The sequence below is a fragment of the Alligator sinensis genome, unplaced genomic scaffold (genome assembly GCF_000455745.1).
Source record: "Alligator sinensis unplaced genomic scaffold, ASM45574v1 scaffold237_1, whole genome shotgun sequence".
Taxonomy (NCBI): domain Eukaryota; kingdom Metazoa; phylum Chordata; order Crocodylia; family Alligatoridae; genus Alligator; species Alligator sinensis.
The window spans coordinates 3474425-3489225 of NW_005841849.1; the positions used below are offsets into that span (position 1 = coordinate 3474425).

Below are 14801 nucleotides of genomic sequence, written 5' to 3' on the forward strand. Positions count from 1 at the left end.
TCTTGACAAATAAATTTATTTTCCATCATAGTAATGAAGACAATCTACCCATAGTAAATAAATTGCAGTAGTCACTTCTGTTGATAGCTCGTTTATTGAGAGTTGGGGAGAGTCCACTGGTTTGGTATGGAAATGACTGGTAGTGCTGACTCGTAGTATCCCACTGGAATCATGAAGAAACAGCAGATACCTGTTAGGCTCAGTTACAGTTCAGCTGAGATTGTGCCTCCCACCCGACATGCACACACTGCACAGGGTTCATTCAGGAGACAAAGACTACATACTCTAATCATGAGCAATACAAGTGTTTTTGAATCTAACAAAACTGCATCATATTTGACCATTCTATACCTTATTGAATTGATACACTTGATTAGATTTTTAAGAAATGAAGAAATGTGCATCCTGTGGGTCTGATTATAATCTGATATCTCAGTCCCCGATTTCTTAATATCCCTGATTTCATGAGTTGCTCCAGCTTTACCATGGTGTAAAAGAAACCAGAATCAGACTGTATGCTTTCAGCCTGGAGCACATAATTCAGAGACAAAAGTCCACCCAGCTCTAAACAATGTTGACTCCATTATTTTTGCTCTGTTGTCCTGCATAAATCGAAGTGATACTTTGATAATTGTTCTGGAAAGTTTGTAGCGGCAGAAAATTCAGGTACACCCTGTGGATTTTTCTGGTAAAGTGAAACATATTTGGTACGTGCTTGGTACATGTTTGAAAGTAAATGCCTGCCTGCTGAAACAAAAGACAGACTGAAAAGACCAGCAAATGTATCAAGACACCAGCTTGCAGTTTAATAAGCATTTTATTGATAAGAATATTTTCACTATAAATTTAGAACTGCAGAAGGGTGACTGGGGACAAATGGAAACAGCAGCAGTTAGGATACAGAGCATAAGAATAGAACATAGAACACAAAGTATCCATCCAGGAAGGGCACACACCAACTGCTGAAACTTCCTTAGCCTGACGAAGGGTTTTTGAACCCGAAAGCTTGCTTAATAACTATTCTCCAACTATTTGGGTTGGTCTAATAAAAGATATCAGATTCACCCACAGAACCTTGTCTGCCTAGAAATGTAAGACATTTATGATGTATGCTACCTTGATCTATACAATGTGTCTACCTCAGTATTATTCATATCATGCTATATATTCAAAGTGAGGAGGGGGAAGAGGACACTTGGCTTAAGAAATTCTATTGGGGAATTTTCTGTCTTGCTTCCTTGTTCAACTTTTTTAGCCAGCTGTATAAGCAAAGGCCCAAGATGCAAAGGAAAATCAAAATAGTTTTGCTACCCAGCTCAGCACTGGTTAGATAGAGTATGCTCCAAAACTACCAAAGGAAACATCATCTTAACAACCTCACTCTTTCTCTTCCCATAAGTATGCCAACCCCCAGCCCACTGACACATATGCCTCTACAATCAAGTCATCACCCTGACTTTCAGAGTGTTCTATTTAAATTAAAGCCTTTGGTCTAAAATTTGGAGAATAAATAGAAGTGGGGAGGGGGGTGGTTTGCCACCTTATAAAGTATGTTTACTCCAGTATGTTACTGAGGAAATAAGCTATGACCCACCTGTTTCCACTCTACATGCGTCAGCCTCAGAAATGAGGTGATGAGGACACCTTTGGGACATTGCCAACTGCTGGCCTTGAGGATGCTGGAAATCCAGTGCTGGGCTGCCATTAGGGTGTCATCATCCACAGCTGACAAACATACAGCAGTAGTGGGTGAGCAAAGTGTTTCCCTGGCAGCATGACTGAACTCTTCGCTGCAGTGTATATGTGGCCTGAATGCCCACTTTCTCTAAAACTCGGGCCTTTTTCTGATGCCTCAAACTAAGCATCCTAGAAGTCACACTTAAAAATGTGGGCACATGACCCTCGCAGATACTTTAGCTTAAGCTGAACCTACAATAGCCACTATAGAACCAATTCTCCCTTCCTTACATTAATAATTATCTTACTCTGCAAAATCATTGTCATTGTAGAATCCGTGTGGCTCTCAGTTTGATATTGAAAAGGTATCAGGCTGCAGGTCAGAAACACATGGGCTTGACTGCTTTGGTGAATAGAATAGGAATCAGGGTCTCAGTGGATGTTACCATTCAGAAGAAAGTGTATTTTTAGAACCAAATTTTAAGCTGGTTTGTGAAAGTATACTCACGTAACCCACCCCCAGCCACCCTTAGGCAGCATCATGAATTTTGCCTCTTCCTGATGTCATAATTTTTGCTTCCCTTTTGAGAACTGCAAGGGGAAAAAGCAAGTTTGCCCATGAGTGACATGACTTTATATGGCCTGAGCAGTACACCGAAGATGCTCAGGGTGGCTGGAGAGAAAACCGATTCTACTAACCCAGACACTGCACAGTAGCTCAATTAAGCCATTGCTTTAATCATGAGGAAATAGATGCAAGACAATACTATGGAGACATACTGCCTGGGCTTCTATATATTGCCTGTGATCAAGTTCAGGTGGTTGTCCACCAAAGCCTTCTGTATCTAAAGCAGAACATCTCCACTATATTGTCTGGGCTTTCTATCATGAACAGGAAGGTTGTGCTATCCTGGCTCCCAGCAAAGAACTAAACTCTTCATCATATGTTCCAATATAGTTTACCTTGCATGTTTAACTATAATCAGCTGACAGGATCTTGTTAAAAGCAGTTTATTGTATAAAGAACCAGTGGAAACTTTCCTCTTTAAAGATCTTCCTCCTCCCCCTTTAAGATATATTATCCTGCAAAGTCCTCTTCCAAATCAGAAATCAAACTGATCACTTTTAAAATGTAATTAAATATATGTATAAAAGTCTTAGCAAAAATGAAGTTCCTTTTCCTTATGCTATCACAACTGGGGATCTAGATATAATTATGCGCTTTCCACACAGTACAAGCTCCCCTGCTGCAGTCAATAGTGCTTGTAAAAATGTAGACCTTCTGCTAAATTACCAGCTTGATCTATTTTGTGCTTTATTTCCACTACCCATGGAATTTAACAAGATACACGAAACATTGGACTTATGTTTAGTTGTTGTTTTATGTAAATTACATAGAACAGCATAGGAGGTTACACACGGGGATTCCACACAGCTAATCAGATTGTGTGACTCAGAATACAGTTTGTTATTGCTATTCATAATACAATCACTTTTATAGAAACCTTAAGGTTGAAAAGATCAACAAGTGTTAATTAAGGGTCCTGATCTTGGGAACTGCTGTTTATCCTCATCCTCCACAAACATCAAGGATTGGGCTCTTTCAAGTGCACTTCAGTAAATTGGATTGGTGCATGGGCCATTTTGCCTTTTGGGAAATACATTCGTTCAAACAGAATTATTCCAATCTGGAAAGGCCAGCAAATGTGTACTGTTTTTGTGTACTGTGTGATATCTTGTAACACACAGTCTAGGATGAATGCATGCAACTCCCACTGATTTAACTAGAAACCACTGTATTCATCCAGGGGTGGGGGGGATCAAAAACCAGCTCTGATTTAAGGCCCACTGAAGTTAACTGAAAAAAAAAAAATCACATATCCACATATATGACTGCCAGAGTCTATCTATTTTCATTTTTTCTGACATACTCTGACTTCCAACCTTGAAGATTTTAATCTACTTCCATTTGAAAGCTTAAAGAGGAAAATCCTTGAAATATTCAGATAGAATCATTACAGGAAGCTCGAAGTGGAAGTATAAAAATAACTCATCTTTCTATAAAGAACAAAGCTTAGGCACCCTCATGTTCCATCCAGTAAGAGAGCACGTACATTTTCTTCCTTGGCCTTTCTCCACCCAGTCCCGTCAAGCTCAGTTTATATTATAAAGCAGGACTCTGGTCAGGTGTGAGTTTATGTCCTCTTTCAGTGTTTGCACTTAGACCATTGCAACACAGTCAGTAAGAATCTGTGCATGACTAACTAGTCAAGGGACGGAAGAGCACATCCAAGTGTTTCTGTAATGGGAGGTGTGAAAGAGACAGGGAACTGTGGTAAAGGTGACATAACACTCACTGTGGGAGGTAAGGGAAAGGTGTACATGTACAAAAAAAACTCAGACACACCAGGACTGCTCACGCACACAGGCAGGAACCCTCAGAGGTCAGTGCGGAAATGGATGAGGCAAAGTAGGCCTGCATCTCAGCTACAGCATGCTAGCCTATACCATCAAAAGAGTCATGTTGCAGCCTGCAGGCAAGGCTGCCTTTCTTGTTTCCGTCTCAGTCTTTCTGCCTGCTCTTCCTTCTTCTATTCCTTTTCCTGCCTCCTCCCAAGCAAACTCCTCCTAACCCTGTTACACACATGCAGGTTTGACATTTCTTCCAGCTAACAGAATAGTGACAGAAGCACTGAACACAGATATGGGACCTCCCATACAACAGCTCTTTCCCCATCAATGTTTGGGACTGAGTATGGGGAATTAATATCTTCTGCTTATCCTAGTCCCAGAACTCGTGACGCCAGAATCTCATTACAATAGCGCAGGCTGATTTCAACCCCTGCCTATCTCACCTTCATACAATTCTCTTAGTTCTAATGTCCCAGTCCCAGGTGCCTGGGGAAGAAGCTAAAGGGTGGACTGTAAAGTAGGTTTAGACCTTGAGCATACACTGCAATAGTCCTCACTATTTGAGAATACAGTAACATTCCTGGAAAGGAAAATACCCAACAAGTAGAAAAATCAATCTAATCCCAAGAGGATTTTATTGAACTGCATATCTATCTTAGAAATGTTTAATGAAGCCAGTGGTGAACACTCCTCACTTACTCTATTTCAGTAGAGTTTGCTGCTAGTGCACTGTGGAGTTGGCATTAGCAGCTGGACTGACTGAATTGTTCACAGCTTAAAAATAACTGCTTCTTCTGGAGTCTTTACATTAACAGTCTGTTCTATGAGTGGTGACAAATGGCAGCACTTATCACATTGGACTGATAGTAGTGCCGATCACTTCTCAGCGTACAGAACATACAAAGCCTCAGAGACAGGTTCTCTTAAAATCAGCAAGTGCCATCTTTAGCCATATGTCAACTAAATTATGCCTTTTAACTCTTGCCTCAGGACAGTTTAAGAGTCAATTAAGTACAATTAAGATGTTACTACTAAAGACAGAACTATTGCATTTCTCATTAAAAACCTTTACAGTAAACAAGAGTACTTTGCAAAATATATTATTGCACACAAAGAATAAATACAGGTTTTTGGAGCTACAAAGAGGAGGATCCCAAGAAATCTAGAAGACCCAGAACAATGACCCCAGGGCCATTCCAGTTGCTGCTCCAGCAAGCATGCCCAGAGCGAGGTCTCCATCATTGTCACGGTAGCGTTCTCTAATGATGACATGGTTTGCAGGGGGCTGGCCATAAGGTCCTAGGAAACAAAAAAGTTTGGTTAGGAAAACTGGAGCATGTATAGCTTGACAGAGAAGCATCAACATGTTCTTTAATTTAAAATGTAAAGACCATAAGTATATCTCATCTTGTTGGATGGTGGACAGCACCACTGCTTAGAGTCTACCCTGGAAAGTTCTCCATCCTGTTAGGAGAGACTGCACACAATACCCTTCTTCAGCATCTCATGAAAATGGAGCAGGAGAGTCCTGTGCAAGAGCACAGGAACGGGCATCCAGACATCTGCGGATTCTATGCCTCACTGTGCCATATGGCCGGTACCTTAGACAAGCAACTCTCACTTTGTTTGTCTGTTATGCAGTAATCAAAATGGGGATCTTGTATCATCATCAGCCTTGAGGAGATGCTGAGGCTTAATCCTTGTGTAGTTGTCAGGTACTTCGAGATCTCCAAATTACATATGGTCTAGGACAGCACAGCAGTACTATTATTGATAAGGCCAAGCCAAACACTTCTCTGCATTGGTTTAGGTCTCCAAATACTTAGCACCAAGTCTTGCAGCCTCTGCAACACTTCAAACCAGTAGAAGAAGAAATCTCACGGAAAACAAATCTAGATGTAGCTGGAAGAGATTATGGCAGTGGGTCTCACCCTTTTTTAGACTCAAGGCACCTCTCCAAAACTTTTAAAAAATTAGCAGTACCCCATTAAAAAAAACCCCTAAGATTATAATATAAATATTATAGATAGCATTAATTAATAGTTTATGCATTGATTAAATCAGGGGCAGGCAATTATTTTGGGGAGAGGACTGCTTACTGAGTTCTGCAAAGCTGTCAAGGGCCGCATGGGTAGCCCTGTCCCTTGACAGGTGCCCTGTACCCTGGTCGCCATCTTGTGACTGGAAGTCCTGCTCCCTAACCCCTGACCTTTGCCACCAGAAGTCCCTCCCCTTGTCCCCAGAAGTACTCCTTTCAGCAAGGGGTTTTGTCATCTCAGAACTTGAAAAATACCAAATTATATTCTAAAAACTGAACATCTACAACATTCATTAATTTGATTTCAAAAAATATTTTTGTCCTGGTTTACATGTGTTTGTGTAGTAGACATAGAGGTATGTAATAGCTTAAAATGAAGTCTTACTCTTGTATATTGTAGGGGGGATGGGTGTGTGGGGAAGGATGTGAGTGTGTGTGAGGGTTGGATAGGTGCGGGAGATGTGGGTGTGGATATGTAGGGTGTGGGTGGGCATGGGGTTTGTGGGGGATTATGTGGGGGACAGGTGGCTGGAGTGTGTGAGGGGGTGTGGGTGTGGGGGTCTGCCTGTATGGCTGTGCAAGGGAGGTATGGGTCCATATGCATGGTGGGGTGTGCATGTGGGACTCACCCTACAAACACACACATACCCTGGGGTACCAGCACAGAGCAGGGTGGGGCTGGGCTGTTCAGTCCTGCAGGCTACCCCGGGGTCCTACTGCCCCTGGCTCCTGTCATCTTTGACAGGCAGTCAGGAGCAAATAAATATTAATTTACGAAATATTTTAGGGGCCCCATGGGCTGGACAGAATGGCCTGGCAGGCCAAAACTGGCCTGCAGGCCATATTTTGCCACCCCTGGATTAAGTCATTATAATTATACTATTTTCACCCCTCCTGCTGCTGCTGCCGCCACAGCCAAGTGGAACTGTACTGCATGCCTCCTGCAGAGCCAGACTGTGGCAGGAACAAGCATTTTTGCTGCAGCCTGTCCTGATCCGACCCCGCAGGATGTGTCCTGGAAAAAGGTGCTCAGGGCAACTAGAACTGTCACGTCAGAGCCAAACTGAGAAGCAGCTACAAGATAAAGGCATACCTGATTAAGCAGGCAGGTGCACCACTTCTGCTGCAGCTTTTCCCAATTCAGCTCTGATGTGTGAAAACAGAAGCATGAGGGGAAGGTTCACCCCATGGTGGCAACAGCCTGGACATAAATGCCATAGAAGCACGCAGGGATATTTTACCTGGTGGCAGTTTCCAGAAGGCACATCAGAGGCAAACCAGGAAAAGCTGCTACAGAAGCAGTGCGCCTGCCTGCATGATGTAATTTGGGCAGCTGGACCTTTCTGCTGCAGTCACTTCTCAGTTTGACTCCAACATGGCTCCTGAGATGAGCCACGCAGAGCAATTTCACCCTGCAGTGGAGGCAGCATTGCAGCACCCCTGGCAGGTTCTTGCAGTGCCACAGTTGAGAACCACTGGCTTATGGTGGTAATTTAATTGAGTGTAAGTGTCACAATGCATTTCTCCATTTATAACGCTCCCTTTCCCCCAAGGTAAGGCACAAAGGTCTGCATCATAGGCCAGTATATGGGTAACTTCCATCTCCAGGATTGATCTGGTTTCATTGTAGCCACTGGATTTAGTGACAAACCTCTCACTGACTTCCAGGATGTAAAGATTGGTTGTTTAGAGACTGGGGCTTGATCCTGTAAGGTGGTAAATGTTTACCAGTCCCAATACCCAGAAAGGGACCTGAGGGCACTTTGCCCATTGTAAAAACAGGTCTTTGACTTAAATTTGCAAACACAAATTCAGTGAAAAATCTGGAGATTGGAGATGGATCAGCCAAATTAAGCCCTGGCCATGTGTCTGACCTTAAGAGTTTACCTGCATTTTTTAAAAACATATGTTGTACAAGGAAACATCTACCTCTGGGTAACAGCACCAACAATGCAGGAATCAAGCATGAACATGCAAGTTAGAACTAGTTGTTCATTTACACCAGACTTGCAATTAGGTCCATTTCTAAAAATGACCATGTCACACTTCTCTTATATGACAGACTAGAGAAACCCTTTAGGTCCCAAAGTCAGAAGAATTTTTTTAAACCTGTTCTTGCAGCTTCCAGCCGGCAGTCAGCTATTGAAAAGCAAAAATGATTCATCTGCTTCAGAACAAATGGGAAAGATGGATCAGTAAAGCTTCAAGAATTTTGTCTACTTTTGCTGGTCAGATGTCCCCCACCCATCCACTCCATCTTCCCCCATGTGAAAAGATGGAGTGGAAAAGACTGCCAGGATAGGGACCATGACAAGGAAGAGTGCTGGTTGCCAAAGCCAGACACAGAGTTTGGAAGCATTTAGTTAACAGATAAATTTAATTTAAGTGTATTAACAATTAGTTCAATATTGTAGCTTGGGGCGAGTTTGTTGTACAAATGCTTATTAAGGAACATGTCCCTCTGAGTCTATAAACCAGGGGCCAGTACCCTAAAGAAATTTAGACATACGCTGAAATTTGTGCACAAATACGCCCATTTAAGCACTTGCCTAAGTCTTTAGAAAACAGGGACTGTAAAATGTTAGACTGAATTTTTAGTGTTCTCACCCCTTAGGAAAAAACATTAAGTGACACTTTCAGCAGGGTTAATACATTTTATGGATGCAATAACATTTCATGCAAGGCAGCTATAATGTATAGGAACATTTCTCAGATGGCTGAAGATAGTTTGGTTCACAATGATCCCACACTGTCTAAAAAGAAATGAACTGTCAGCAGGCTTTTGTGATGGTTTCACAATCAGAACTCTTTTCTTAACTGTTTTAAAGGTCACGTTTAGTTTTTAAACATTAGTGTTTGAATTGCTAGGCTGGACAGTAGGGTGCAGAGAAAGAGACACAATAGGAAGCTAAAGATATGGTATTGTTACCCCAAAAGCTCTAGCAGTATTTAGAGTACTAAGTCCAATACTACAGATGCTTTACTGTTGCAAAGATCTTTCCTTTGAAAGAAGATTATTCATCTTCCAAATGTGCCCAAAATTTAAATAACAATAATGAGATCAGGTAAATAAGGTACATTTCAGACCAGTTGGCAGAGTAGGCTGGGGTAGGTTCTGACCTAATCCCAGTGAAGACCCTCTTACAGTTACTTTTGTTTATTCTGTTGTGTTTGAGTCTAAGCTGATTAATCTTGGGCTTTATTCATCTTGGCTACTCCTTGGTGTGTAAAACAGGAACCATTTAACCCATACTTTGTGCCTACTCTTTGACATGAAAGGTAAACCAACCTATCTATCGTCTGTCTCAGTAGTGGGCCTTGTCAAACATCATTTTATGCACCACCTCAGTTTGGCCTCCAGCATCAATTATTAAGTCTTCTGAAACAGCTGTAAAAAGTCACAGCAATACTGGCAATTAATTCAATATTAAGCCTATATATCTTTCCCTTGTTGTGAATATAAGAAACTCTTTAGTAACTCTAGTACTGCCCTAAAGTGTGAAACAAAGAAAAATGCTGGTCTTTGTTACCTGGGTATGGATACTGATAAGGAACAGCATACGCTTGTCCATTAGAGGCATAGTAGACTTGAGGACCAGGAGGAGGATATGTGCCATTGTACTGCTCATAACCATAAACCTAGCGAAATTAAAAGGATCTATTAGAAGCAGTTTCTTTATCAAGTATCTTCCAAGTTTTTAAGTGCTTTGATTAAGTCTTTCTAATTGCTAGTGCAATATCATTGAAATCCCCTGCATAGATGGCAGCACTGGGCTGTAAAATAAGCATGGATGAATTTGAAATATGCTCTTCAGTTTTGCAAGTCGGCATCTCCTGTTAACACCACCTCAGTTCCTCATAAAGATCATCTACCGCCCCCTACATCCCTGATAAATCTCTCCGCTTTGGAGGGATGAGGCAAACTGCTCACTTTGACGACTGTTCATAGCTGTTACTAGATCTTGTAAGACCAAGAAACTGGGGATTCAGAAAGGGGCATTTGGATAATATCCCATAGTACACAAATCAGCACATACCAAGGTTAGCAAATATACTAGCCCATACTTTGTCCTTTCTCCACCCCATTGCCCCACAGTAAAATACATAATTAATCAATAAACACGCATAAGGAAGTTATAATTAGTTATGTGTTGCAATGAAATCCTGGATACAAATAAGGTCCTTACTTTGTGGTGGTAATGACAACTTGCATTATTAAGACCCTAAGAATTTTTTAAAATAGGGAGGCAAGAGGGTTTGGCTGTTTGTTGTTTTAAATCCTGGCAATGCTTTTATCATGTGAAACCTTTTATGAGAGATGTTTGGTCTCCTTATGCTGGGGGGTGAATGTTCAAAATTAAAGACTGGCCATTTGAGGTGTTTCCATTTTTATTTGTCCAGTCAAAGATACCTTTAAAAAGACCCTGAGTTTTCAAAGCTGCTAAGCAACTGTTCTCCCAAAAAACACACTGGTCCCTATATAAAGTGTCTCAATTTGGGCACCCAAAAACCACTAGTATATAAAAACTTGCCCTCTTTTTTCCATTTCCCAAGAGTAAAATAAAATCAGAGTAACAGCTCTTCCAAGAAGTAGAGTGCAAACACCTGCCTGTGCATGGCATGACTGATCTGCACTAACATATTTTTTTCTTGTGCTTCCTTATTACACTCCTTACCTCAGGTGATGGTGTAGCATATGCTGTGTATGGAGGAGGAGGAGCTGAGGAAATGGCAGTCTCATCATACATCACTTCAGAACCAACGTAGCCCTAAACATCATTAATAGAAACAGACAGCCATTACTTCTGCCCATACAATGAGTGCTAGCTAGAGTGACATCAATGCCCAAATAATCCAGCAATAAACTAAAGTATCTCTAGAATTCCTGCATATACATATTTCCCAATGACACAGTATCAGCATCACTTGCTTAAAGAGTAATTTTATTACAGTAGTGTGCAATGCAAATAGTTTGTGGGGATATTTCAGTGGCTATAACTTTTCTGCCTCCAGAAGGAAAAAGAGTGCATCTTACAGTGTTGCAGTAGGATCCTGATTAGGGGAGGTCAGAAGGATGGGAGAGTGAGAGAGGGAAATGCAGATCAAGTCTAATCAACTCCTGGAATAAGCCATTTGCTTTTTTGACTCATTTTATTCCACTCATTTCATGCTTTCAATTTAAGGATCATTCTTTTCTTGTTCAGAACCAATTCATTCATTTGGAGGGGTGGCAGGAGGACAGCAACTATTCTCATACAAGTCCACTGATTCTGCTTTGTTCCCCCATACAAGTTCCACTGACTTCATTGGGCAACCAAGTGCAGATGGCTGCCTCCAAGAACTGCCAAGAAAAGCCTAGGGTTATACTTTTGGGTTCATACATTTATATTGGTGACTTTAAGCTTCTCAGCAAATCCACACTTTATGAAAAAGCAAGCCAAGGTCCTGAAAATAGCAGTTCAATGTTTTAAAAAGTTCTGAATTTCTTTCAGCTCTTTATGAAAAAGGGCATGCATAATTTATTATGTTACACCAGGAGCAATTTTAAAAGTATTCTGTTAATCCATACCCCTCAAAAGGCAGCGAGGGAGCGGGGGTGGTTAGTGAGTTACACAATATCTACCATGAATTCTCAACAGTTTAAATTTTTCAGAAGTCTTGGATTTTTGCCACTAATTGTGGAGATCCATAATACTGCTCTTATTTAAGCTACAGGTTTCCTATAAAGAAACAACTAATGTTATAGATGCATTGTTCCTTTGCATTCCTAATAATATTTCTCTGTTGAACTGTAGGTGAGATGCAGAAGTTCTTAATTAGATAAATTTTTGCTTTATGCCCTCAATCGTGTTTCTGTCTTTGTCAGAGATTGTAGGGATTGTTTTGTTTAGGTTTTTTTGTCCAGCACTTTCCTTTCATAATGCCCAGCTTCCAGAAAGCCCTTTTCAACAGTAGATCTCAGAGCACTTGAAGTGACTGGATTTCATACACCAAATGAAGGACATAGAGGCAACATTTTAAAGAAAGAATCTACAGTTCCTAAATCCCTAATTAGGCCTATTCTGTTAACACTGATGGAATAAACAACCCCAGTCAAAGACATTTATTTGATCTTGTCACTGTACATCACTAAACAGTTAAATAAAGTTCAGGGTTTCAGTTACATGAATCAGGCTGTGCTTTCTAACTGGCTGCTGAAAGCGAGCCGTATCCCACAAGTACCTGAGTGGACTTATACACCCACATTCCCAAAGAACCCACTGGATCTACTTGGTGCTCCAGTGTTTGCAGAACCACAGCCAAAATGAACCAGTTCCCAAAGCTGAGGAGCACCCAGCTATGCCACTGAAGTCAGTGGGGGCTACTGGATACTCAGTAGTTTTGAAAAACTAGGTCAGTTACTGAGATAACTGTAGGTGACCATGAGACTAATTTTAGGCTCTGATTTTTAAAATATGTTTTGTAAAGCTTTGACACTGAATCACCTCCAAAGACCCTACTTAAGGTACGGTGTATTAAGCTGATGGCTCCTAAAGCACCCATGACCAATACAAAATTCACATCTATCACCTCTCACTTATCTTCAGAACTAAAGTTCCTGGCTGCGTAGTAAACTCCCCATGCCTGATCTCCATTGTGCAATTACACTGGTTCACAAGTAAAATCCACCTCTGTCCCGCCTGTTTTTTATAGCAATTAATTTCTTTGCCTCCTGTTTATCTTCATACAGTATAACTTTGCTGTACTCTACAGTAATTATGTTGTACAAGAGAGTGCTGTTTCCATATGATAAATATTAGCTTCAGACATCCCCAAATATAAATAGTGCCATGTGATGATGTGTCAGCTCTTGTGGCAATTTGAGTGCAACTAATCAGACAGGAAATAAGCTGCTGGAAGTAAAGATCAAGATTTCCCAATGGACCTGAAACATTTCAGATTCAGTCTTCAAACACTGCTGTTTATTTACCCAAGAAAAGCTAACATCAAAAAGTGTTCTGGAAGGCAGAATGAAGGAAAGGCAAAAAGTAATCACAGAATCATAGTGAAGTAGGGCTGGAAGGGACCTCCAGAGGTCATCTAGTCCAAACCCCTGCCTGAGGCAGGATCATCCCTGTCCAAGCCATCCTATACAATCCATAATTTAGACCCTACAAAATACTACTGTCAACAATCATGTTTCTAGAAGAGCAAGTTAACTTACAAATTTCAAAGGCTCTTAACTGAAAAGCAGTTGTACAGACATTCTTGTACAGATGAGGCACTGGACCAGTCATTTTCAATTAGAGCTAAGTATTAGTTGCTACAAAAGGATTTCCAGTTCTCTTTCTCATGGAGCTCGTAGTGGTAATCTCTGGGTGTGTCTACATGGAATGTTTTACTGTGCAGCAGACTAACCTACTGCGTAGTAAAGCATCACTATGTAACCATGTGCATGAACTATGTGCAGTAGATTAGTCTACTGTGTGGTTTTTCTGCTACCTGTAAATACAGGTAGTAGATTTACCGTACATTAGCTACTGAGCATTAGCGAATGGTTAGATATTGAATCAACAGCAAATGGCTCCCAGTCAGCCCAGGCAGCAGTGGGCAGGAGAACAATCCCCTCTCCCAGGGACTGCCTGCAGCTGGAGCCAGCTCCTACCATGGAGCTTGGATAGGGACAATATCTTTTTGCTTCTGCAGCAGGCAGCTCCCAGCCCCAGCTCTGTGATCGGAGCAGGGGAACATTGTCCCAGTCTGGGTTCCACAGTTGGAGCCTGCCCAGCAACAGGCAGCTGCCAGGGGCAAGGAGCAATCTCCCAGTTCCCACTCCGCAATCATGGAGCCACGGCCAGGAGCTGCTTGCTTCCAGGGCAGTGGGACGTTGTCTCGGCCCAGCTCCATGATCAGTGAGGGTTACTCAGCAGGCAGCTGCCCGAGACAAGGTTGCATGGTGGGAGGCAGCTTCCCTGGAGGCAGGACATTTCCCCCCACCCCCAGAGCCCAGGCATGACACCAGTGCCCCCTGCCAGCCTGGGGCTGGCACCCAGGGGAGCCTAGAGCTCTCCTTGGCTAGCATATAATTACAGAGCAGGGCAAGAGTATCCCTGCCCTGAACTGCTCCCATCAGGAGCAAATTTGCTCCTGAAGAATGCATGTGTAGATGTGTGCTCAAAGAAAGCTTACTGCATATTATTTTACTGTGCAGTGAGCTTTCTGAGCATTAATTTCATGTGTAGATGCGCCTTCTAGATATGAAGATACAGCACTAGTTGGAAAAAGCTACCTCATGCCTGCAATGTGCTTTTATACATGTATTTATTTATTACACAATATGAACCATTTTTGCTCATGTCCTACAGTTAGCCCTATACAGCATGATTTCTGCAAAAATATACAAGGCAAAGGCAAATTTTGCATCTTCTACATAAGTTGCTCATTAAAGCTAGAGGCCTCCCTACACACGTGTACACACATGGCTTCCTTGTGGATTACCACCAATAGGCAGCAAAAGCTGAGAAAGTCAGAAAACATATCTTTACCAGTTACAAAAGATTTCATCATTGGCCACAGCTCCAATCCTCACTCTCCCATCTCTATGAGAGAAGCACATTCCTGACAACCTTTAACAATGCCACTTTGGACAGGCCTTGCAGCAGAAATGCTGTGTTGATCCAGTGGATTGCTCTTT

General features: G+C 41.8%; 1 protein-coding gene across 1 annotated transcript in view; it reads right to left on the reverse strand.

Moving 5' to 3' along the window:
* Nucleotides 1–798: 798 nt before the first annotated feature.
* The window catches only part of PLEKHB2 (pleckstrin homology domain containing B2), a 21248-nt gene continuing 7245 nt past the window's right edge, over nt 799–14801 (reverse strand). The window contains exons 6-8 of the mRNA XM_025209638.1: nt 10804–10896; nt 9658–9766; nt 799–5388 (exon numbers count right to left, since the gene is read on the reverse strand). Coding sequence (XP_025065423.1) covers nt 5252–5388; nt 9658–9766; nt 10804–10896 — 339 coding nt within the window. The 3' untranslated portion in view covers nt 799–5251. The remainder of the gene's footprint in view (nt 5389–9657; nt 9767–10803; nt 10897–14801) is intronic.